The 24,901-nt window shown below is 38.7% G+C and overlaps 1 protein-coding gene across 4 annotated transcripts in view; it reads left to right on the plus strand.

Moving 5' to 3' along the window:
* The window catches only part of SYNPR (synaptoporin), a 300,916-nt gene that overhangs the window by 140,104 nt on the left and 135,911 nt on the right, over window positions 1–24,901 (plus strand). Inside the window, exon 2 of one of the 4 annotated variants that reach the window (XM_074313228.2) lies at window positions 6,558–6,689. The exons of 2 other annotated variants lie outside the window; for them this stretch is intronic. In XM_074313228.2, the coding sequence (XP_074169329.2) occupies window positions 6,582–6,689 (108 nt within the window). In that variant the 5' untranslated portion in view covers window positions 6,558–6,581. Of the gene's footprint in view, window positions 1–6,557; window positions 6,690–24,901 lie in introns of those variants that run through there. One more of the 4 variants, XM_074313227.2, reaches the window with a different exon arrangement.

Here is a 24,901-nt window from a genome sequence, read left to right on the forward strand (position 1 = left end):
CAAAGCCACATGAAGTTATTATAGTGCCTCACTACTGGTCACAATAAGCGTGTTCCTAACAACAGCCTTAGATGCTATAAACCCTCCCTGGAACAAAGTGTTCCTTAGCAGATAGTTTGTTGAGAAAAACAAATAAAACTTTTATCCTTTGGCTTTTGGCAATGACTGCAAAGTGAATTCAACAGCGCTAAACATCCCTCTTCCCTATTCAGCATCCCTTAATATGTTTTCTCATCCTTCTCTTTTCATGGCTGTTGTAGCAGGTTATGTACAAAGTCGTTAGGATGTTTACCATCATCCAAGGCTGTTCAGGAATATCAATTAATGAAAATGTGAGGGGGACGGCATCCTGTGGGGGTAGCATCGTCTTTTTCTCCAGGTTGCCAGCTTACAGAAGTGTTAGGGCTCCAGGTATGTTTGGACTCAGTGACATAGGAAGGACAGTGGGACACCTGAGGAGCCTTAGTTGGACTTAGGGTTAGTGTGCAGTCTTTAAAAGCATTACTTCGGAAAAATCCAAAATGCCATAGCCAAAAAATTGTTGTAATCTATTCCAAGGAATAAAAATCTGTGCCATGCTGGGGAGAATAATAAAGGGATTTTTAAATTTCACAATTAGATCATTTATTCATTTTAGCAAAATGGAGACTGTGATTGTCATTTTCATTTAGAAGTACCTACTGTATGCCTGGCACTGTGCTAAGCATTTTACATGGCACAGTTTCTTTCATCTTCACCACCATTCCATGAGGGCACTAGTGTTACTCCCCAGTTTACAGATGATAAAATGGAGACCCAGGGCGAGTATGCAACTTGCTTGATGCCACACAGTGATGACAATGAAACTCAACGAGGTAGCTTATTCCAAAGTCATCCGTTTCATCTCTCCCTTCTGTCAGGGATTTGCTTCATCAGAATAATCTACAACCAACTCCTGTACAGGAATGATTTGCCGGGGCCCACAATCACAAAAACACACCAAATTTGCGTTGGTGTTTCTCACCCTTCTGGCAGTACGTAACCTCCTTTCAGACTGTGCTTTTATGACTCCAAGCTAAGTATGTGTTTGAAACTGGAGAATGTGTGTTTTATTTCCACTCAACTTGTACAGCTATGAAGATGTGGCTATGACCAAAGGGGGCCAGCCTAGGGAGAGTATATGCAGAAGTGGCTAAATTAAGGCAGCTTTTGCAATTGATCAAAAGAAACCCATTGCTTGGACTTTCAATTTTTTGAACATAGGGTAAAAATAATGATGCAACAATAACTTAGAAATATCAAGATCTCAAGGTATCTGGTTTGTCATTGATGCAAAATATAAAATGCAGTTGCAATTGAATTTATTTATTTGTGGAGCACTTTGTAGAATTCTCACCTCCATTTTATTCACTCCCAGCATGATTTTCTTTCACTCTTTGGCTAGCTGCAAAGGGCTGAGGTGGCACTTCAGGTAGAATATTGCAAAGCATCTACACCACCTGTGTAATTACAAAATGAACACAGCTGCCGATAAGCATGCTGAGAAGCGTGACAAAGTTGAAATTCAGAGTCCCAAGTGCATTCTTTTGCACCTGAGCACTGAGCGCCCCATTTGAAATCTATTTAAGCCAATAAAATTCAGATAAGGGGAAAATGCAACTGACATAGAATCAATATGTTTAAAATTTCTCCTCAACTAGCTGTTTTCAGACTAGAGGCAGGACACACCAATTATGAGGTGAGTCTGTGAAATGCTGCCATTTCTTCCCTCCACTGAGAGAGAAAAGATTATGTATGAGTGATGAAAATGTTCCTACATGATAGAACCTACCTCAGGATACCCTTGCTATATTTCACCAAACATCAGAGGAAATTCAAAATAAAACAAACAAACAAACAAAAAACAAAAAAACGAATGAACAATCTAACAAAAACAGCCCACCACAAATTGGGAGCATTAAGAGTCAAGTTTTGATGTGTTGACACAATATGGATTTCTTGGTGTGATCTGCTATGTCTAACAAGCAATAGCTTTTGAGTTACCCCTCGTGTAGACACACAGTTAATTAAAAAGAGTTCAGAGCCCAGTATACAATAAAGTATATTTCCAAAATGGTAGTCATTTTTGTCAGAGGCAAGGTTGGTAACTTATTGATTCTCTATTACCTCTTTTTCTTGCTTTTAAAATAATAATTGGGTGGTTTAATCAGAAAGTGTGGTATTAGAGCCAGTCAGGATAAAGGAATTTAAATCAATCTGCTTTCCCAACAGTATTTGTGAGAGTTCTAAAAATAGTAAATCATAAAATGAGCACTTTTGCTTTAATGAAATATATTGTGCTCAGCCACAGTGCTCATCAAATATAGGTTATCCCACAAAACTAAATGTAGAGACAATTTTATAAAGTGCATCACATTTCAGTCTCCATCTACAAGGTACAGCTTTCTTCAGAGAGGTGACCAAGTCCAAAATAAATAGCAGTGGAGATTGTACTTCCTCTTACCTCTGTTTCCTTCTGCCTTTTCTTTGGCTATGGATGTGTGTGCTTAAACATGTTGATCAGTAAAAGCTAAAAAATGATCTATTAAGTATGGAGAAAGCAGCTGGTATTAAGATATAATAAGTGTTGGACTAGTCTTGAATTTATCAAACATTCTCAGCTGGCGTACAAATAGAGCTGGTGGTCCTGTTCCATATTTATATAAGAAAATGGAATCAGTGACGATTTTGAGCCTGGAATGGGCACATGAAGTATTTAATCCTGTAGAAGAGGCTCTTGGTCATTGGTGTGTCTTTAAATGTTTAAAGATTAGGAATGAGTTGAAAATGGAAACACCTCAGTCTCTCTACTCTGCAGACTAGTGGATCTGCATAATTAATATGTTTTACAGTGATCATATTTTAACACAGATTCTAGCCAAAAGTGGTGATGGAAAATTGTTCTGGAGTAACCTCAAATACATTCCACTACAGTTTCTGGAAAGCTTATTCCCAACACAGGGCAATCAGTTCTCTGTGGAACTTAGGGTTGGCCAATATAAGTGGATAGTCATGCTCCTTTGGGGGACTGAAGCGTTGAGCATAAAAGGCTTCTGTTGAAAGTTCCCATGTGACTTCTTTAGTCCTGTTAATGGAATTTTTAATTCCACCCAAATGACTGCACATTATCTCAGTGTAGACTTTCTGGTGACGATATGACAAATATTTTAGACTTATTTTAGTTCTGGTAAAATGTGGCTTTAAGAATATTTGTGTCTGATATGATTTATTATTGCAAGGACTTTTAATTCACTATATTTAATTCCACCTGTCAGTGATGAACGCATATATATTTATCTGGCTTTGGATCTCCATAAGGGAGGAAAATATATATAATTTTTCAAAACATATGGCATTCAAATTGCCTTTCTATGAAATTGAATGGTTGAGACAATTTTTTTCTTAATTGGGGCCAAATTTGAGGAAGGAGTTAGAACACTGACTTCAGCAGGTTACCTTTTTATTCATCAAATACTTAAGGATACCTAGCGTGTGCCAGGCACGGCACTAGGCTTGGAAGATACAGTGATGAACAGATAATACCTGCACTCTTGGAACTAAATGCCTTCATTTTCCATTTTCTCACCTAAACCTAATCTCTATTTCATGGCCCAAGATGTGTCTTTTTAAAAGCATAATCGAACTGCTCTAGTACGATATTTGCAGGAAACATGTGCTTTTGGTTGGTCCTACCTGTTCATACTCAGTGAAGGAACAAGAGTGAATCCATTTATTTACTATGATTACTGTCTGGCTGAAATGGAGTGGTTCAAAGGGGTGGGGGGCTGGAAGAGGTCTTGCAGTGCTTGTGTCTTCTAAGCATTATTTATTGCTCCTAGGCATTCTCAGATTTGATAGACTAGTTGCATTCTTGCCTGATGTTGGATGAGGAAAGAAAGGGAAGAAGCTTCAACAGGGCAGAAAAGAAGATAGAAGAGTCAACTGAGGGGATACCTAGAGGACCTGAGATTCCCACTGGCAATGTGAATTAGATCTAACTTGCATTCTCTGGTTCTGTGTAGGTGTTCATTCACTCACCCATTTATTCAACGAACATATATATTGGGTGTCTACTTTGTGCCAAGTACAGTGCTAGATGCTAGGGCACAGGAATACACAAGATATCGTTGTTGAACTCATGGCACTTCTAACAAGCCAGGATTTTTCAACTTTAACACTAATGACATTTTGGCCCAGATAATTCATTGATGTCAAGGGTCATTGTATGCACTGTAGGGTGTTCAGCAGCATCCCTGGCCTTTACCCACCAGATGTCAGTAGCAACCTGCCCCGCAGGCTGTGACAGCCCAAACTGTCTCCACACAATGCCAAATAACCTCTAGTTTAGAACCACTGCAAGAAACTTAATACTACCACCAGCTTTGAGCAAATCTTCTCATCGTATTTCTACATTTTTTTATTTTCAGATACTCTGCCACATGGTTTACTCCAGGATTTTTAAATTGCTTTCCCCAAATACTCTGGTGCTACTTGACTAACAAAGACGAGGAAGGCATCTCCAAGTTTTTTTTTTACTACCGTGTTTCCCGAAAATAAGACCTAGCCGGACAATCAGCTCTAATGTGTCTTTTGGAGCAAAAATTAATATAAGACTCGGTCTTATATTATATTATATAAGACCCGGCATTATATTATATTATATTATATTATATTATATTATATTATATTATATTATATTATGCCCTGTCTTATATTATAGTAAAATAAGACCAGGTCTTATATTAATTTTTGCTCCAAAAGACGCATTAGAGCTGATTGTCTGGCTAAGTCTTATTTTCGGGAAATCACGGTTTTATTATTCCTTACTTCTGTTTCATACTTTACCACATTCATTTGTCTTACAGCATCCCATTTGATTCCAGCCATCAACAGATGAGGCAACATTAAACTATTATAACCTTTTAAAAGATGAATAAATGGGCATTTAGAATGGTTATATGCCCAAATTCTTGAAACTAATAATGAATCTGAGTAGAACATAGATTCACACCCACGTCCTGATTTAAGAATGCAGTGTTTTTCTGCAAAATTATAATGTTTAATGAGAAAAAAAGATAAGTATGTTTAAAGCACACCTTTTCTCTTGAGGCCATTTTGGAAATAAAGGCAACGTAGCAGTAGACAGACGCCAAGGCGTAGGAGGTTCCCAGGCAAGGCTTCCTTACTCGGTACTTATTAGCTGGGTGGTTTTAGACAGTCAACTCACACTCTCAGAATTTCCTCAATAGTTCAGGGAACACAGAAGTGATACATTGCAAAAGCCACAGGAAGCCCTAGAAGTGAGTCGAGCAGAGTGGGTAGAACACAGGTTTTGAAGTCAGATGGACCTGCTGGATGAATCGGCATCCCAGCAGGAAACAGATGACATCCTCAAACCAGCTGACCTCTTGCTGGTGACTGTAAAACACTGAAACTTCATTTCTGTAAGTCAGAAAATTGAAGCAACAAAAGGTGAGTCAAGTTTCCTAACACCTTATCGTGAATTCAGTACAGAAAGAAGACAAAAGCAGAGCTCAATGCCCTTTTAACCCAACGAACTGAGGAATTATTTCAGTGGAGGAAGGCCAACATACCAGAAATGTGCATGTTCAGGATTATTACCAGATGCCTAGGTGCCTGAGATAGGTCCCGGGTTTTGACTTGTGTACTTGCAAGAATCTCGGGGGTTAACCAAATTTCAGCCTCATTAGAGGCTGAAGAGACATGGGGTTCTTTGATGGATCTTGAAAGAGTGGTGGACATGGAGAACACATCAAAGGCAGGTGGTAATTTGAATGGAGCTCATCACATGTGCCTCTGAGCTTGGACACATGCAGTGCTTTCTCATGAGAGGGGCTCACACTGTACAAATCCTTGATCATCTGATGAGCTGTTATCAGGTAACTATTGAGACCCTTGGTGCATTTGCCAAAATGAAAGTCCTTCTAAGCATATTGCTCTGGCAGAATGCCCAGCAAGAAAACTGTCTCCTGTCTGCACTGTCTTGGAGAACTGAACGTGGAATGAAAGGAAATAGGTCCAAATCCTGGCTCCGCCACTTACAAGTATGCATGGCCTTAAATAATTCATTTGCCCTGTCTGGGCCTCAGTCTTTTCATCTGTAAAATGGAAATAATGAGTTCCCTCCACAGAGTTACAAAGAGGATTGCTGTCATAGATGATATAGGAAAACACTTTTGAGACCGTGGTGGCCTAGACAATACAAGGTGTGATCAAAAGATATGGTGAATATTTAAATTTAAAAAATTTGCGGTAAAAGACACATTGCCATTAATCTCCCTCAATATACTCCCCCTTGATTCAAACACACGTATCCTATTGTTCTTGCCACTTTCTGAAGCAATTCTTGAGGTCCTCTTTCATGAGTGTCTTTAAGTTGTGCTGTTATGGTTGCCTCGATGTCCTGAAACATTTTCCTTTCATGGTCATTTTGACTTTGGAAAGAGCTAGAAGACGCACTGTCTCAGATCCGGTGAATAAGGTGGATGAGGACACACCGTAATGTTTTTATTTGACAGAAATTGCTGTACTAGAAGCGACATATGACATGGAGCATTGTGATGATGGAGGATGAAGAAAGACACTCACTAAAGAGGACTTCCAGAACTGCTTCGGAAAGTGGCAAGAATGATGGGATACGTGTGTTCAAAGTGAGGGGGAGTATTTTGAGGGAGGATTAATGGCAATGTGTCTTTTACTGTGATAAATTTTTAAAATTTAAACGTTCATTGTATTTGTTGATCACATCTTGTAGTGTAATTATTTCCTTCCCTGTGTAGTCAAAGTCCATTCTGCTATCGGTTTTCGTTCTGTGCCCTCATGAGTGCATGAGGCTAGGGGAAATGTTTCCCCAGGCTACCAGTAAAATGACTATCATTATTGGATGTGTAAAGTACTCTGGAAATGCTTTGATGGGTAATTCCATCTCAAGGGGAGATTTAAGTTGGTATTATAAATTTCAGAGACAGAGTGTCATCACTGAAGAATAACTATAATAAAAAATGCAGTATGGATAAAGCAATTCCCTGTGATCAGCTCATCTTAAGGAATGCCCCTAAATTTTCTTTTCTGCTCCTTGGAACCCTTTCTTCCCCATCTGCCCAGGCATAACCCATTTGTTTTAGAGGGGGCTGGGGTGGGGGATTGACATGAACTCTGACTTCAGCTTATCATGTTCTAATACTCTGTGACCTTAACCCTCTCCTCTCTCCACATGACCCCAGAAACTCCTTGGGGGAATTGGCAGATCCTGATTTTTTTTCCTACCTGAGGACTGCGGCTCAGGGAAAGCTTCTCACTGCCTGCCATGGGTTCTTCATTAGCTCCCGATGCAGGGAATTCAAAGGTTCCTCGTTTCTTGTATTTTATTTACCTCAAAGCATTTCCTGACACATCTGTTCAGAACACTTGGTTAGCTCATAGTTTTTCCAAGACCGTTATCTGCTGGCAGCCTCTCCCAGACGTCTTCCCCTTGGCTTACTTCTTCCCTCTGACTGGTATTTATGAACTACTCATCCTCTGGGGGATTTGGAAGACAGCCCTCTAAACCTCCCCCAGATTAGTTAGTTCCCCAATATCAGTTTTTTCTCCCCCTCCACTCCTTCTATACTCTAAGAGAGTGTTTCTCAAACTTTTTTTTCCTGAGGATCTCTTCAGGAAGGCAAGAATGTTGCTCATTCAGGCAGTCATTGATTTATTCGTATGTTCATTCATTTACATATTTGACTGTATTACTGAGTAGTAACTGTGTCCCAGGCCCAGTGTAAAGATCTGGGGTGCAGAGATGTCTACACCAGATATAGTCCCTACTTTCATAAGATTTGTAGTCTAATGGAGTAACAAACAGTCGACTTAAAAATCCCTCAAAAGTGATTTAATTATCATTGCAGTAAGTGCTAAAGTAAAAGCTAAGCCATCATGGGTACTAATTACGTGACAGGCACAGTTCCAAGTATTTGATGCATATTAATTCATTTAATCCCAACAACTCTTCGAGGGAATCAGAAGAGCAAAGGATTGGAGCCCATAAAATCCTGAAGGGCATGGAACCTTTTAATAAATCTAGGAATACTGGAACGAGGGTCACACAGCAGGACAAGATGCTAAGAGTTCAGGTAGCTGACATTTATGCAGCGCTGGCAGTTTACCAGGCACTGTGCTCTGGCACCTCACTGTGGTCTGTACCTTCACAACAGCACCATGAGGGATCATTGGATTATTTTAAGAATGGGAGGAAGAAGATGTAGACAGCCAGAACCACTTGTGCAAAGTCACACGGTTTGTTAGTGGTGATTGTGAGACTGTAGCATCGGTGTGTATGACCCTAAGCCCAGGCTCTCACACACTATGTTAACTTGTGAAAGCTGATTAGACACTCCTGATTTGGGTCATATTCTGAAAAATACTGGTAGAATGGGAGAAAAGCGGATGATTTTAATAGGTATCTGAGTAAGAACTGCAGTGATCCCTTCGGGGGAAAATGGAACTCTATGCGCCCAAGAGAACCAAATCTTTAACCGTGAAGCATATTTCAAGGGAGACAAGCAGTGCCTGCTACAGCTTCTTACTCAAAGAGTGGACTGAGAGCCAGCACGGCATCACCTGGGAGCATGTTAGAAATGCAGAGTCTCTAGCTCCACTCCACACCTACTGAGTATCTGAATCTACATTGAGATGATCTCCAGCTGATTGACAGGCAGAGTTAAGTTTTAGAAGCATAACTCTAGAAGGAGTTAAAAGATTGGGCTTCCAGCCCTGGTTGTGATGCTCACTGACCAGTTGCTCAACATCCCCACATTTTCTTCACTCTGCCTCTTCAGTGGGGATGACCTCCATCCTCCTCATGGGTACAATTAAGGGTACCCCCTGCAGAAGAGCCTAGAGCTGTTGGGAAGGAAAATTCTGTAGAAACTCTGAGTCTGTCACCTCCAGAATCAGTTTCTCATGCAGTCCATGGACCACCTACACCAGAATCCCCTGAGGAATTTAGGAAAAATGATATGTAGATTGAAAACAGACTTCTTGTAACACCACTAAGTGCCAAAATATAGTGTAATAATGTCCTAGTGTCATAATGTTCTTCCAAACATCAAGAGAAAATGACTGTCAGATTAGAATTGAATAACTTTCCTAAAGTATTTATCCAGAACAAGGATGCATTATCAGAGAAACATTAAATCACATTTAATTTTTACATTTAACTGATTCCCTTCTGGGAGGGACTATCACTGTGGAATGTGTACCCTGGATCCATCCACACCTTGGGTTCAAATTCAGGTTCCCATTTCCCACTAGCTGTGTGACTTTTAATTAATTTACATTTTGAACCCAAATTTTCTTGTCTGCTAAATGAAGAAAGAATTTTTAGCATTGGGGGGAAGGTGGGTCTGTTGTAGGGTTCTCAACAGTGTATATAACTATGTAGCACATAATACTATAACTAAATCAATCATAATTACTATTATTGATTATGAAGCCAAATGAAATTTTATAAAATCATTACTCTCAAATTATCACTATTATCATGACATAATCATGGAATTATAAATCAGTTGCTGTAAATAAAAACCAACTTTGAATATTTTAAAAGTAATTTTTATTTCATTTAGCATGTAGACCTTGTCATTATTCATTCAACCAATTTTTATTTTAGATTCTACTAAGTGCTCGCAACTTTCCTAGGTATTGAGAATGCATCAGTGTTATATGTTACTCAGAGAGGTGAAGATAGGGGACAATAAATAAATAAAGGAAAATGTTATATGGTAGTAAGAGCTATGGAGAAATATAAATGTGGTAGAGGAGATGGACCATTCTTTCAAACGCATTTTTATATATTGAATTAAATAGCATTTTTATCAAGGAAAACCTACCAAAAAGTTTTGAAAGTGTTAACCAAGTAGTTTTCATCTTTGCAAATTTTAGGATTTTCTCTCTAGGTTTTCTTTAAAATGAAGTGTCACCCTATATGAAAAATTAAAATGGATTCCAAGCTTGATAGCCTACTGGTACCACATTTTCATCTTCCCACAGAATGTTCCACAATTGCAGGTTCATGGATCATTCCATGTAATACTATTATTAACTTCAGGAAACAAACAGATTAATTGTATATTGACTTCACCATCAAATGAAGGAAACTATGGCTCAGAAAGACTGTTTTTAATTGACCAGAGATTTACCTCTGGTCAGTGGTGACGCGAAGACTAAACTCAGGTCTTCTCTCCCAAATTCAACATGGGCTCTGCCATAGAACCTCTCCTTGTTTGACAATCCCTAAAAAGCCTCGTAAAGAAAGGTCAGGGCTCCAGGGCAGTGAAAACTGTGTGATGTTACCTTTGTATTGTGAGGACTTGTTGGGTTTATTTTATGTTTAAGCTATTACCATTGTCTAAATATGATGGTACTGAGGATGAAAGCAGAAGAAATAATACAGTGGCAAATGGAATATATGAGGTGTGAAGCATCAGCTTCAAAACAACTGTGTGTGTGTATATACAGAGGTTATCAAAAAAATGTAGACACATTTTAAGAAAGGAAAAAACTGTTAAAATTGTAATAATATACACTGATAACAAAAGATAAATACAAGTCATGTGTATACATTTTTTTGGCACCCCCGGTATAGATAGATAGATAGATAGATAGATAGATAGATAGATAGATAGATAGATAGATAGATAGATAGATACATACATACATACATACATACATACATACATACATACATACATATGAAGAAGAAACCTATTAGGCTATTATGGAATTTTCCAAAGCAACTTTAAGTCTTAGAATGGGCTTTTTAAGCATTTTACTCTAAATTCCCCTGCAGTTTTAACCACTGCACGTGCTGTTTGGGAAGGAGTAGATCTCATCCTGGATTATAGTTCTTTCCCTAAGGTCTTGCTGCTTGTCCCTATCCTCCTGGTGACCCCACTCTCTATCTGGCCAATTTCTCTTTGAGTTTTTTGTTTGTTCTCTATACCTTGAAGTCTTTTTCCTCAAATCCATCCTAGGATCCCTCTCAGCCTTTCTAAAGATTGGATCCATTCACTTCGAATGAAGACCAAACACAAATACCAACAAAAACTGCCTTTTATTTTCTGCTAGAGTCAGTAGACCCTGGACGCGCCCTTCTCTGCTGAAGTCCCCTCCACAGTGCATCCCCTGGCCTGTTTTGCAGGGGCAGCCCAGGGGGGTGTGAAGGCGGGAATTGTTCATAGCCTGGTGCCTTTGCTGGTTCCTCCCTATATGGGCTCATCACTCTCCAGGCTAAGAATACCTTCTCGAGCTTGCCTCTAAGTACCACTTAGGGAGTTATCTGAGGCTATGACACATTCTCAGAGCCCTCTTTTGTTTCCTCTGCCAAGGTAAGAATTCGCTTCCTGGTTAACTCAGGGCTTTCTCTTTGAGTTAAATTCTGACTTCCCAAGGATTGTTTTCAACTGCAACCTGTTATGTTTTTTATTTTAGTAACTCCATTCTACTGAATTGATATTTCCATTAAGAGTGACCCTTTATTATTTTATTTTTCTTCCTTAAGGTCTTAACAGGTCATTGTTTCCCCCCTAGAACTTAAGGACATCTAAGACCTCACGAAGAGGCGTAGCATGAGAAGCACAGAAAGCGCATTTTAATGAACTCTTTGCTGATGTTCCTGACATCTGCTAAAATAAATTAGGTCAAAATGAGATTGAAGAGAGCCTCAGGTGCTTCGACATCTAACAAACTGACTTTATTATCTAGAAAACAGGAAGAATTGAAAACACACACACACACACACACACACACACACACACACACACACTGCAGAAAAGAGTCATTAAACTCCTGTATTTAATAAAGGGTCAAAAATCTCAGTGGGGCAAATGCTAATGTATTACCTAAGAAAGCGGGAAAAGGTCTCCTGAAGAACTGTACATGCTTACAGAACTCAAACCATACCAGGGACACATTGAATATTTAGCAAGCATTGGTCCAGGGAGGCAGAAGACTCCTGACTGGGCTGGGTTCCTACCTGAGACATAGAAGTTTACGTAACTACCTTACCCCGGCTGATGCTTTGGGTATTACTGATAACATCAGACACGATGCATTTGGTATTGACTTTCTCCTCTTGCCTTTGTTCACTCTAAGTGGTGGAATTTTCAACCCACTTCTTACAAAGCAATTTCTCCTTTTAAGATCCTCAATGAATTTTTTTTCTTACCTGTCTGCTCCTAACCCTAGTTATGCATGCACCTTTTGTAAAAATCAGAGTATTGGGGCCACTAAAACTTTGTTTTTGCTATATGATAAGGTAATTTAATTGATGCATTAATAAAGTCTAGCAAAATCTACTAACTAGCTTATTTTTTCCTTGAGTTTATGTGATTTACTTAGCATTGCCCTCTGCTTTTCTATTTCTTAATTCTCTCTCCCTGTCTCCTGAAGTTTATGTATCAGTTAGTTTTTGCTGCATACAAAATCACTCCAAAACTTAATGGCTTGAAACCACATTATTTATGTAGTTCATGAGTCTCTGAGAAGCAATTTGGCCTGAACTCAGCTGGATAGTACATCTGCTGGTCTTGACTGAGCTCACTCATGATACATCTGTGATAATTTTCTGGATAATAGGGTGACTCTCTGTCTAGGGGTTAGCTCTCTTGCAGTTGGGAAAATGGGGAAGACTGGTCCACTTACCTCTTGTAATCCAGAAGGTTAGCTTGGGCTTATCCTCATGGAAATCTTGACGTTCCAAAAAAGTGAGCATGAACGCTGCAAGGCCTCTCAAGGCTTAGGCTTAGAACTCATACACATCACTTTCATCACATTCTGTTGGTCAAAGCAAGTCATGAGGCCATCCCAGACTCAAGGGTTGGAGAAACAGACACTGCCTCTTGATGGGAGTAGCTACAAAGCATTATAGCCATTTTTGTAATCTATCCAGTACTCAACCATCATCTCTATGACTATATCCCTTAAATCTTGCATCCAGATTTCTTACTTCATTTCCAGAACAAGCTCACTTTATTATCCCAATCTCACCTGAGCTTAGACCTCTTCAACATAGGCCTAACTATCATCTTCCTTTCCTCGTAACCCATTTCGGCAGTAAAACTCATTTTCCCAGGCACTTAATTGAAAGCCTTTTACTCATTGTTCACTCTCCTTTCTCTGCTTTATTTATAGCCCAAACCACCAAATTCTATAAGAATCCTTCTGAAGTATCTCTCAATCTCTCTTCTCCTACCACTGAGATTTCTCCTTGATCTTCTTGCTTCCAATTGTTCTTCCATCCAAAACACCCATCATACTCTCTTCCAATTAATCTTTACCTATCTCTTCTCTCCTCCTTCAGAACTATTCTTTGTTCCACAAGATTCATTACACCAAGCTCAGGCTTCTCTGCCTGGCCCCGCTTTCTGATTTGGCACCAAATTTACCTGTCTAGATTTACTTCCACTATCCACCAGTTTGGAATTTCACATCTCACAGTAATGAGACACTTCACTGACCCCCAAAACTTTACAATTACTTCTATCCTTTATTCACATTATTTTTTCTCCATCCTTTTTGCTTTTCAAATGTTGGTCCCTATGTAGGACTCAGACCAACTTCTTCTTTCTCTACAGAGTCAAAAGGCAATAGTCAAAATGATTTCTCACCGTCCTGCTTTTCCATTATGTATTTAGCCAGTACCATATATTTTGCTATTAATTATGTTTTATCTTAAATAATATCAATAATCATGTGCACTAGTGTTGTTTTCTCCAGCTAAGATTGATTTCTTAAAAATAAAAATTTAAACTTCTTTCTTTTGGATTCTCCAGATCTCATATGATGGGATATGGGCAAAATTGCTCTTCAATGAAAACTTACTTATTACATTGAATTAAATTTTGAATTTTATTTAATTATCCCCTTTATGAAGATAGATTTGTCATTTTAAGAAGCAGAAAAGCTATGTGATTTAGCAGGTTAATACAGCCTGATACTTTTGGGGCCAGGATGGAAATGTAGGTCCCTAAACTCTGAACTGCTCCAGTGTTCTTCACATGGACTCTATAGCCTCTTAATCATGGCAAAATGATTTCTACTGTAAAGCTACAGGAAAATGCTCTGTTCCTTCATTCAACAAAGCCACTCTTGCCCAACAACATCCAACTCAGCACTAAATCCTGTCAATTTTGATTCTGGACTATCCCTTGATCTGTCTACTTCTCTCCATCTCCACTCTTACCCTCTCTCTATGGCAACATCCATCAAAAGTCTCACTATGATATTTTCACTTTTCTGCCCAGCCATGTCTTCCTCCAAACCACTCTCCATATAGTGACAAACGTGCTCATTTTTTAAATTCATATCTGTTAACCCAGCTCCCCTGCTTAAAAAGTTCCAATAAATTCCCATTGTTGTTAGGTTAAAGGTCAATGACCTTAACAGGCCCCATAAGGACCTATAACATCTAGTCCCTCTTTGCCTGTCCAGATCATGCCTTACATCATGCCCCTAGTCAAACACCTCATCCAACTCAGTTTCTCAAATGCACTATACTTCATCTTCTCGAAGAGCCTCTGTATGTTCCATTCCCTCTGCCCACCCTGAGTACTCTTGATCCACTTTTACACATCCTCAGTCAACTCAAATTACTTGGAGGTTATTTAATTAATGTCCACCTTTTCCATCAAACTATCAGCTACTTGAAGGTAGAAAGCCTATTTTAGCTCTTCAATACATTTACTGAGCATACCAGTCTGGTACATATTAAATACTCAATACATAATACAATATATGTTTGAATGAGAGAATGAGTGAACAAATGAATGAATGAATGGCCATCAATGGTCCAGCCTTGTACTCATGCATAAATATGCAGAGGACTTGGTTTTAACCCTCAGAGCTTATATTCTTGTTAGAAGAAGAAGGTGTGTAAATTGTCCAATAGAAGCTTCAAGACAGAGGGGTTGATTTTCCTTTGTGGAAGAGTGAAGCAGGGACAGAGACTGTGTATTAGTTTCCTATTGTCACAACCACCACAAATGACCACAAACTTAGTGACTAAAAATAACACAAATTTATCCTACAGTTTTAGAGGTGAGAGTTTTAAAATCAAAGTGTCGACATAGCTGCATTTTTTCTGGAGACTTTAGGGCAGAATATTTTCCCCCTGATTTTTCCAATTTCTAGAGGCTGCCTTCATTCCTTGGCTTGTGGCTTCTTCTTCCACCTTCAAAACCAGTAACTTGGTTCAGCCGTCTTTAAATCCTCTCTCCCCCCTCCCCCCGTACTTCTGTCGTAAATCTCCTTCTCTGACACTGACATATCTATCTCCCTCTTATAAGGACAGTTATGATTGCAGTGGACCCACCCAGATAATCCAAAATAACCTCCCCATCTCAGAGCCCCTAACTTAATTACATCTGCCAAGTTCCTTTTACCATATAAGGTAATTACATGGAAGGAGGTTAGTACATGGGCCCCTTTGGGGAGGGGGAGACATTATTCTGTCTACCACATTATAAAGGGATGATGTAAGAATAGTTTCATAGAGAAAGTGGCATTTGAACTGAGTCTTAAAACACAAAGATGGAAAAGGCACTCTAGGAGAAGACGGCGGCATATGTGAGGGCTTGTAGGCAAAGAATGACAAAGATTGTTTGGGGCAGTGAAGAATAGTAAGTAATTTGTTGTTCACTGAAGACAGTGAGAGATGAGACTAGAGAGGGAGGCAGAAGGCCTTGTGTGTCATGCTAAAGAAGTTTAACTTTATCTGAGAGGCAGTGGAGGGTCATTGAATGGTGATAAGTGGGGAAAGGCAGGCAGCACAGTCAAACGTTATTCTGGAAAGATCGCCCTTGCAAAACAATGCAGACTAAATGTTTCAGGGCAAGGTGGGAAGCATGTACAGCTGATAAAAGACCACACCGTTACTCTGGGCAAGTGATAATGGTGGCCTGGACCAAGGCGGGAACAGGTGAATAGAGAAGGGAACACAGTATGGTCAACATTAAAGACGCAGAACCAGCAAAACAAGGTGCTGAGGTGAATGAATGAGATGAAAGAAAAAGGCACGCAGGATGGCTCTCTGGTTTTTTACTTTGGTGATGGGACAGAGGAGATACTCTGGGCTGAGCATATCTCAAATGAGGCTTTTCCCATGGGTTCTACGAGTCACCCCAAAAGGAACACAGCCTTTAGATTCCCATTGAGGCTAGCTGGTGTCCTAATGTCATCCCAGGTAAATGGGTTTGTTGTTTCATTTTCAATGTTTCATTGGACTTGCAGCATCAAGAAATGAGAACATTATAATAATCATAATTATTAATGAGATCTGCTTCCTATGATGCAAGCTCTACATTACCCAGCTCTTCCTACTTCCCTCTGGCATTTGTCTACCAGTTTTTCCCAGGGGACATAACTACATCAACCAATAAAAGCCAAATGCAGCAGCTTCCTCCTTTTCCTTGAGCAAGTCTAACGCTTTCTTACATCTCTCTTCTGGCCTTTTTCTGGACTTCAGTTAAAGCATCGCTTCTAATACTCTCCCCACAGACCTCTGGTTCTATCAGGATTTTGGATTCCATCCCAGCATCTGCCGAGTACAATGCTAAAGCTAAGTGAGATCTAAAGGAGCCCAGGTCCCTCTAAGACTCATCCAAGGGCAGGTTCTGCTTGTCTTCAAATGCTTCAAGGTACGGATGAAATTCAAGAGGAGTGGTCTCTGGATTTGGTTAAGAACTCAAATCAGGCAGTCTACAATCCAGGGCTCACCTCCGGACCTTACCACTTACTTGCTGTGTGATGTTGGAGAAGTCACCATGTTATGAGTCTCAGTTCCCCCAGGGTAGAACCAGGATAGTGCCGATCTGGTAGGCATGTTGGGAAGATCACTTGAGATAATACATGGAAAACACTTTATCCAGGTCTGCCTTTAGTACATGCTCCCTAAACATTACTTATTCTTTTGAGTATGAGTATTTGATTAATAATTACTATAATGTGAGTCATAAATGAATAACAAACAGATTTTATGTGGTAAATCCAGGCTCCTCAGCAGGACTTGCCTGGTCTTGTCTCAAGACACATCACGTACTGTTTTCTCCCCTGTCCATTGTAACTGCAGTAGCTTCCTTTCCTGTCCTCAAACATGCCAAGCTCTTGCCCTCCTCAGAATCTTCATCCATCCGTAACTGTTCCCAAGGCCAGCTCCTTTTCAGGAGCTGAACGTCCCTGCACCTTAGCTAAGAAGGCCCCGTGTTATTCTCTACCTCTCTATCTGCTCTTACTTTAATTTCCTTTATCATAATTTTGTATTTGTTTATTAATTTATTGCTTATTGCTCCCACCACAGTTTAAGCTCCAAGAGAGCAGCATCAATCCCTGTATCTATCTATCTATCTATCTATCTATCTATCTATCTATCTATCTATCTTTATTATCTAGCTATCAGCTATCTCGATATCTAGCTATCTATCATCTCCAGCACCTATACTCCTGGTGGACAATAAATATTTACATTTAGATGTTCATTTTTTTTAATTTTAAGAGGAAAGTCCATATACCTCTGATAAAATTGCATTGGATAAAAAGACTATTCCAGGAAGAGTCATATATCAAATAAAACCCTAAATTTAGTGGTATGAATTTATACTCATTAACCTGTAATGTCGGTCACTGAGTTACACCTTATTCCCAGAACATAGGATACCAGCTTCCTAGAGTCATTGATAACAGAGGGCATAGAAAGTGCCCTTCCTAAATTGAGTGTTGTTCTAAAATGAGCTGAGATGTCTCTAAAATGATGATATCTTCTCATATCTATTATGACCGGGAAGAGATGAAAACACTAGGCAGGGAAATTATTCTTTGCATACTTCAGTGTACATCCTTTAAAATATGCATTTCCAACCAACTCTGCAAAGGACATCAAAACCTGATAAGGTGTTGATGATCTCAAACCAGCCTCTTGGGTGTGCCTTTTGGTTTCCAGTAAAGGGAAGTGTGCTGGTGTGCAGCGTCTAGACGCAGGACTGTGAGAGAAATGAGTGGAGTCTGCACTCCACCATCCCTTTCAGGCACCTCGGCTCTGCAGACATACAGCTGCCATGGCTGCTGCTTCATAACCACATTCCTCAGAGACCAGGTTTTTCCATTAGAAACTAATTCAATGGCACACATAGTCATTGAGGTTTGCCATATGCCAGTAGGTTTCCCAGAAGGAGTCTGCCACTTTCTTCTAGAATTGAAGGAACAAGATAAAGTCACTGTCTTTATACTGTATTGTAGAACATTTTATAGTTTACCTTTTCAGTGAAGTGATTTTCATTCAGGTAAGAAGCAGCCCAACTGCTTCAGAAAACTTAGTGAGAGTTAGACTTAGAAAATACCTTGGAAATGCGTAGTAGTTGCCTGAAACATAATTATTGAATGAATGTGACAGATAGGTCTAAGAAGGAATCATGGTCTCTCACCAGCTATGGTACCTGATGAGTTGTGTTTCTCTTTAAGAGCAGTGGTTCTTAACCTGAGGTCCCTGGATTGCTGAGTGTGGTCTGTTAGAGAGCCTCAAGGGGTCTCTCAATCTATGGAATCTGTATGACAATGTTTGAATAGGAGGCCTGACAACTAAGTTCGTGAACTTGTTGCAACGATGTTGCTAACCTTTTTTGATATCAGAGGGATTACTCATTATGAATTTGTACCAACTGGACAAACAGTTAACCAAGTTTACTATTTGGAAGTGCTGAAAATGCTGTGTGAAAAAGTTAGACGACCTGAACTTTTCACAAATAATTTATGGCTCTTGCATCACGACAATGCACCAGCTTCCACCGCACTGTCTGTGAGGAAGTTTTTAGCCAGTAAACAAATAACCCTCCCTCCTCACCTGATGTGGCCCCCAATGACTTCTTTCTTTACCCGAAGATAAAGGAAATAGTGAAAGGAAGACATTTTGATGACATTAGGACATCAAGGGTAATACAACAGCTCTGATGGCCATTCCAGAAAGAGTTCCAAAATTGCTTTGAAGGGTGGACTAGGCACTGGCGTCAGTGCACAGCTTCCCAAGGGAAGTACTTCAAAGATGACCATAGTGATATTCAGCAATTAGGTATGTAGCACTTTTTCTAGGATGAGTTCGCGAATTTAATTGTCTGACCTTGTATGTGGAGATGAGAATTTTTCTATGGAATACGTCCATAGCCATCAGTATCTTTCCAAAGGTAAAACATCAACCCTCAGATATTACCCATGTCATCCTATTGGGACTTCCCTACATGACCACTATCAAATTCCCCCCAAACAAATTCATCCTATTCCAACTTCTAGAATAGTCCATCTCACACATTGGAATGCTGTTATTCAATAATTATAACTCTATGTATCTATTTTTGTCCTAATATTTCTGCCTTCTTTTCCTTATATGACTTCACGCTTTATGCAAATGCCTTTTTTTTAACTTCTAGCTCTACTTATTTCTTTCTAGACTCTCATTTGAACCACTTTGTGTGGGCCCCACTCAGTACTTTGCTATAAACTTGTGGGTTCTGCCCTGTTTGGAGGGAGATAAGGGATGTATACCCATTAGTTGAACAAAGTGTATGAAACGCCTGCTATGAACTAAGCGCTGTGTTTACCCCAACGACAGTTGTGTCATGTGGGTCTTTACCTTCATCAAATAACTTTTTCTCTAATATTTTCCCTACTTTTTAGCTTACCTGTCTGACAGGTGCTGGAGGTTTGCTCTTGCACTCATTGAGGAGAATACTAATTTACAGACATGATGAGAACACTCCTGCAGTATAGGGGAAACAGAGGTAACCAAGAGATGGGCTTTGCCCTGAAAAGGGCTTCCAACCAAGCAAAGAAAGCAATGTAATGACATCATGCCTTTTTGTAATTTGTGATGTTTTCATATTTAGTTCATTTCTTTCACTTCCTCAGTAGGCATTTTAATGTTTTTCCTGATTCCTCAAATTCCTATTCTTCTTCTTCACTTCCACTCATTGTTTGATTTTACTTCTATGTTCACTAAGAAGATTAAAACCCTTCCACATGAGACCCCTCAATTTCCCTCTTTTCCAACTCAGTATAACTCCCTGGAGCCCTATCAAGTGCCTTCTTTTTGTCTCTTAGAGGAAGAATTGTCCCTCACATTCATTAAACACATTTTTGTAGGTCAATTACTATTTGCAAGGCATTTGCCACTTATGTTTCTCTCCCCACAACTTCCAATTTTCTGTAGCCCATACAAATTCCTTCTTTTAGAATGATGTCACTATTTCTTCATGATTGTCTCTGATTCCCATGCACAAATAAGGTGGCTCTCTGATAGCTTTTTTTTTTTAAGATTTTTTTTTTTTTTTAATTGGGGAAGGGAAACAGGACTTTATTGGGGAACAATGCGTACTTCCAGGACTTTTTTCCAAGTCAAGTTGTTGTCCTTTCAATCTTAGTTGTGGAGGGAGCAGCCTCAGCTCCAGGTCCAGTTGCTGTTGCTAGTTGCAGGGGGCGCAGCCCACCATCCCTTGTGGGACTCGAGGAATCGAACTGGAAACCTTGTGGTTGAGAGCCCATGCTCCAACCAACTGAGCCATCCGGGAGCTCAGTGGCAGCTCAGCTCAAGGTGCCATGTTCAATCTTAGTTGCAGGGGGTGCTGCCCACCATCCCTTGCGGGACTTGAGGAATCAAACAGGCAACTTTGTGGTTGAGAGCCCACTGGCCCATGTGGGAATCGAACTGGCAGCCTTCGGAGTTAGGAGCACGGAGCTCCAACCGCCTGAGCCACCGGGCCGGCCCTCTGATAGTATTTTAACCTTGCCGGATGTGTTAGAGTGGTATATGTTTAATCTGAGAGCCAGAAGCTAAAAGTTTTTAAAAAGGTCACTCGTCACTCTGCTTTTCATTACAAATCAGTAGATGGCTCCATATTTGCAGTCTCTTCTTCATTGCTGGAGTTGATGGGATAATACTTATGTCTACACTTATCATTATAGTGTATATGAACCTCGCTTGACAACATTACTACTCAGAAACTAAAACCAATATGTCAAATATTAAGTAATTCAATATATTTTATCACCTCATGAATTTAATCAATAGAAAGACATTACTGACTGATGGTGGAGATTTTTGTCTTATTGCCTGGGAAATAATGTCCTTCACAGGGAATATATAGTCCTTTAGGCTATAGTGATCTTTCATCTCATTAAAACATAATGAGAAAAGGCTGCTCTCTCACAATGAGGCAGAACTAAATGGATTCTTAGAACAATCAATAAAAGATTATTAAGAAAGAAAATTTTTGTTGAAGAATGGAGAATGTATTTTCTGCTAAGTCCTGCAATATTATACAATAGAACAGAATGAGACATCCTCACTTTAAAAAGTGTTCCTCTCAGGAATTTTGGTTAAGATATTTTTAAATATCATGTTACAGAAATTTTTTAAAAACATAAAACCTATATTTATTAAATAAAAAACTATTTTAAGTTTGTCTATACATATACACTCATCTAAAATGGTTTATAATATTATCTTAATTTTAAAAACTTTTAATAATGGAAAATTTTAAACATATATAAAGAAACACAGAATAATGTAATGAGCTACTATTTCATCATCACCTAGCTTCAAAAATAATCAACTCATATCCAATGTTGTTCCTTTTATACTTCCATTCTTACCCTCTCCCCAGGCATCATATCATTTCTCCCATAAATAAATTGGTATGTATTTCTCAAAACTATTGAAAACAAAAACACCACAATACCATATCACACATTTAATATTTTAATTAGCAATAATTCAGTGCTATCAAATACCTACAAATATCCAAATGTCTCATTTAATTTCGTGATTTTTTTTACAGCTTCCTTGAATCTGAATTTTTTAAAAAAACCTATCATTGGATTGCTATAGCTCATAAAACCTTTTAAGCTATAAGCTCCTATCTTTCAGTCTCCCCTTCTCTCTCTCTCTCTCTCTCTCATTCTCTCTCTCATTTGCATGTTTTTGTAGTTTATTGTTGTTGTTCTTGAATAAGCAAGATGTTTTCCCCTAGAGAGTTTCTCAGGGTCTGGAATTTGCTGATTTCTTCCCTGTGGTGTCATTTTACATGGTCCTCTCCTGTTTTTTGTTTGTTTTTGTTTTTTCGTAAATTGGCAGTTGGACATAGATTCTGATCAAATTCAAAAATATTATTTTTTCTTTTGGCCAAGAATAGTTAAAATTTATGATGTCTTCTTCCCTTGGCGACACTTAATATACAGTTGTCTCTTTTTTGTGGCATCAATCATCCGTGTTTAAGGATTCTGTCTTAGTCAGTTTGCGCTGCCATAACAAAGTACCACAGATTCAGTGGCTTATACAACAGAAATTTATTTCTCACAGTCTAGAGGCTAAGAAGTTTAAGATCAAGGTGTCAACAAGGTAGATTTCATTCTGAGGCCTCTTCTCTTGGCTTATAGGGTACTACCACCTCACTGTGTGCTCACATGGCCTTTCCTCAGTGAGTGTACAGAGTGTATGTGGTGGGGGGGAAGGGAAGAGAGAGACAGAGAGAGATCTGCTGTTTCTTCTCATAAGTACACTAATCTTATGGGATCAGGGCCCACCCTTATGACCTCACTTAACCCTAATTACTTCCTTACAGTCACACTTGGGAGGGGCAGTTAGGCCCTCAACATATGAATTTGGGGAGTGGGGGAGAGACACAAGCATTCAGTCCATAACAGATTGTAATTCTATCATTTCTTCTTTATTATTAGTTTTAGTTACGGACACTTCTTCTCATCTACTGTTTGGTCACTTACTGGTAGCATTCTTAAAGAACAGACAAGATAAATGATTGATTCTTCCTTTTTATTTTCTAGTTTTTAAAATAATGGGTTTGTTCACTAGTATCCTTTAACAGTGACCAATAGATTTTTTTATGCTTAGTGTTCTTTTTAGTATAGTTATGAATTCATGGATTCAAACTATCATTCTTTGTGTGGCCTTGGATGAATCATTCAACCCCTCTAAGCCATAGTCTCCCTAGCTCTGAAATGGTGATAATGATGGTCCCTACCTCACGGAATGATGAGATTTCAAAAATCTGTAAAGCACATAATACACTGTGGAACACAGAGAATCTCACTAAGTAGCGGTCAACAGTTGTGTTGTTATTATGATTAGAATTATAATCAGAAAATTCTACTTTATACTTTAAGCTGTTTCTGTAGAACTTCTACTTTATTTGGAGTATTTTTCAATGTGAATAACATGCTACCTTTTAACTACCTGGTTTAGGTTTGCTCTTTTCCATTGCGTAATCAGATAATACATCGTAGCTTGTTTCTTGTTATTACAGAGGTAATCTGATGAGCATGCGACATGTTTGAGAGATTCAGGCATTGATTTCCAGGTCAAGAAACAGGGGGGTGGGAGATGAGGGTAAAGGGGATCAAATATATGGTGATGGAAGGAGAACTGACTCTGGGTGGTGAACACACAATGGGATTTATAGATGACGTAATACAGAATTGTACACCCGAAATCTATGTAACTTTACTAACAATTGTCACCCCAATGAATAGAAAAAGAAGAAAAAAAAGAATCAGAATAATCAAACAACTTCGTGAATGTTTTGAAGCAGTATAGAGATCCAACTTGCCAGCAAAGTGTTCAAAGGAAGCAGAATATAGAAAGGCCTTCAACTTGCACATTTCAAAATTCTCTGACAATAAATAGTTATGACTAATTCTGGGTTGCTACCTCTTAGATCATGTGCTTAAACATTATGCCTGGTTATATTCGTGGCTTCTATTTAATAAGACCTGAATTTTGTTTAATATAGCCACAAAGCACACACACACAAAAATGCAAAAACAAGCAAAAATCAACTCTTACTGTTCTTTTAATGGGACCCTGTGCTTGTCCTTCATTAAGATAGAGCTAAATTTAAAACAACACAAATTTTTAAAATAAAACAAGGGGGAATGAGAGACACTTCTCTGTTTAATGACATTGTAGTCTAGTGAAAAAATATTAATTAAGTGTGGCAAATTTGTTATTGATCAATGTTTTTTTCAAAGCAATCTTATGTTATTCTAATTTGCTTTATGGACACAAATACAACTCTAGACATGAAATATTTAAATATTTAAATCTTAAAGAAGATATGCCAAATACACTGAACTCAATCATAATGGAACCCCAATTTGACTTTTTTTTCTATTCAGAGAACTCTGGACGTGATAATTTGGGGCATACTTATAAAAAACAAAACAAACAAACAAAAAAACGAGGTTTAAGGGTTGTAACTTAGTTTCAGACAAAAAAAAAAATTCTAATCATTCTACATTATCCTGAAAACATGATTTCTGAAAAGGAATAATTCACGCCAGCATGTTCAGTGGATACATGCATTATTGAATTACAGAAAAGTAGCTATGTTCCATGAGCTTATCTTGCTCTAATTTTTCTATCAAACAGAAGTATGCAGTTCAGATATCTATCATCAGTAATTTTCTTCAACACTCTAACAGATGGTTGTGGTAGGTAAGAAAGTTCAGGAAATCCATATAATAAGTTTACCTTGGAAAAATGTCAAGTTCAAAAACAGTATGATAGGAAAGAAATTAATTCACAAGACTTTAATCAGGTGTCAGAGAAATGGTGTCAGTTCTAGGTGAGTGTTCTATCGAATATTTTTTCTTGTTACTCCATTATGACAGCTATGAAGAGAATTGGAGTTGATTCCTTTAAAAATAATTACTGTCATTGAATCTGATGAAAGATAAGTCATACATTTTACTTACCCTATGATTGACATATGTTCCCATGGTGTATTTTGAAACATTTTTTACCTTGTTTCTAAAGAGTGACTTTGCC

This window comes from Rhinolophus sinicus, chromosome 5, assembly GCF_057876585.1.
Source record: "Rhinolophus sinicus isolate RSI-liver-muscle chromosome 5, RSI-T2T, whole genome shotgun sequence".
Lineage (NCBI taxonomy): Eukaryota > Metazoa > Chordata > Mammalia > Chiroptera > Rhinolophidae > Rhinolophus > Rhinolophus sinicus.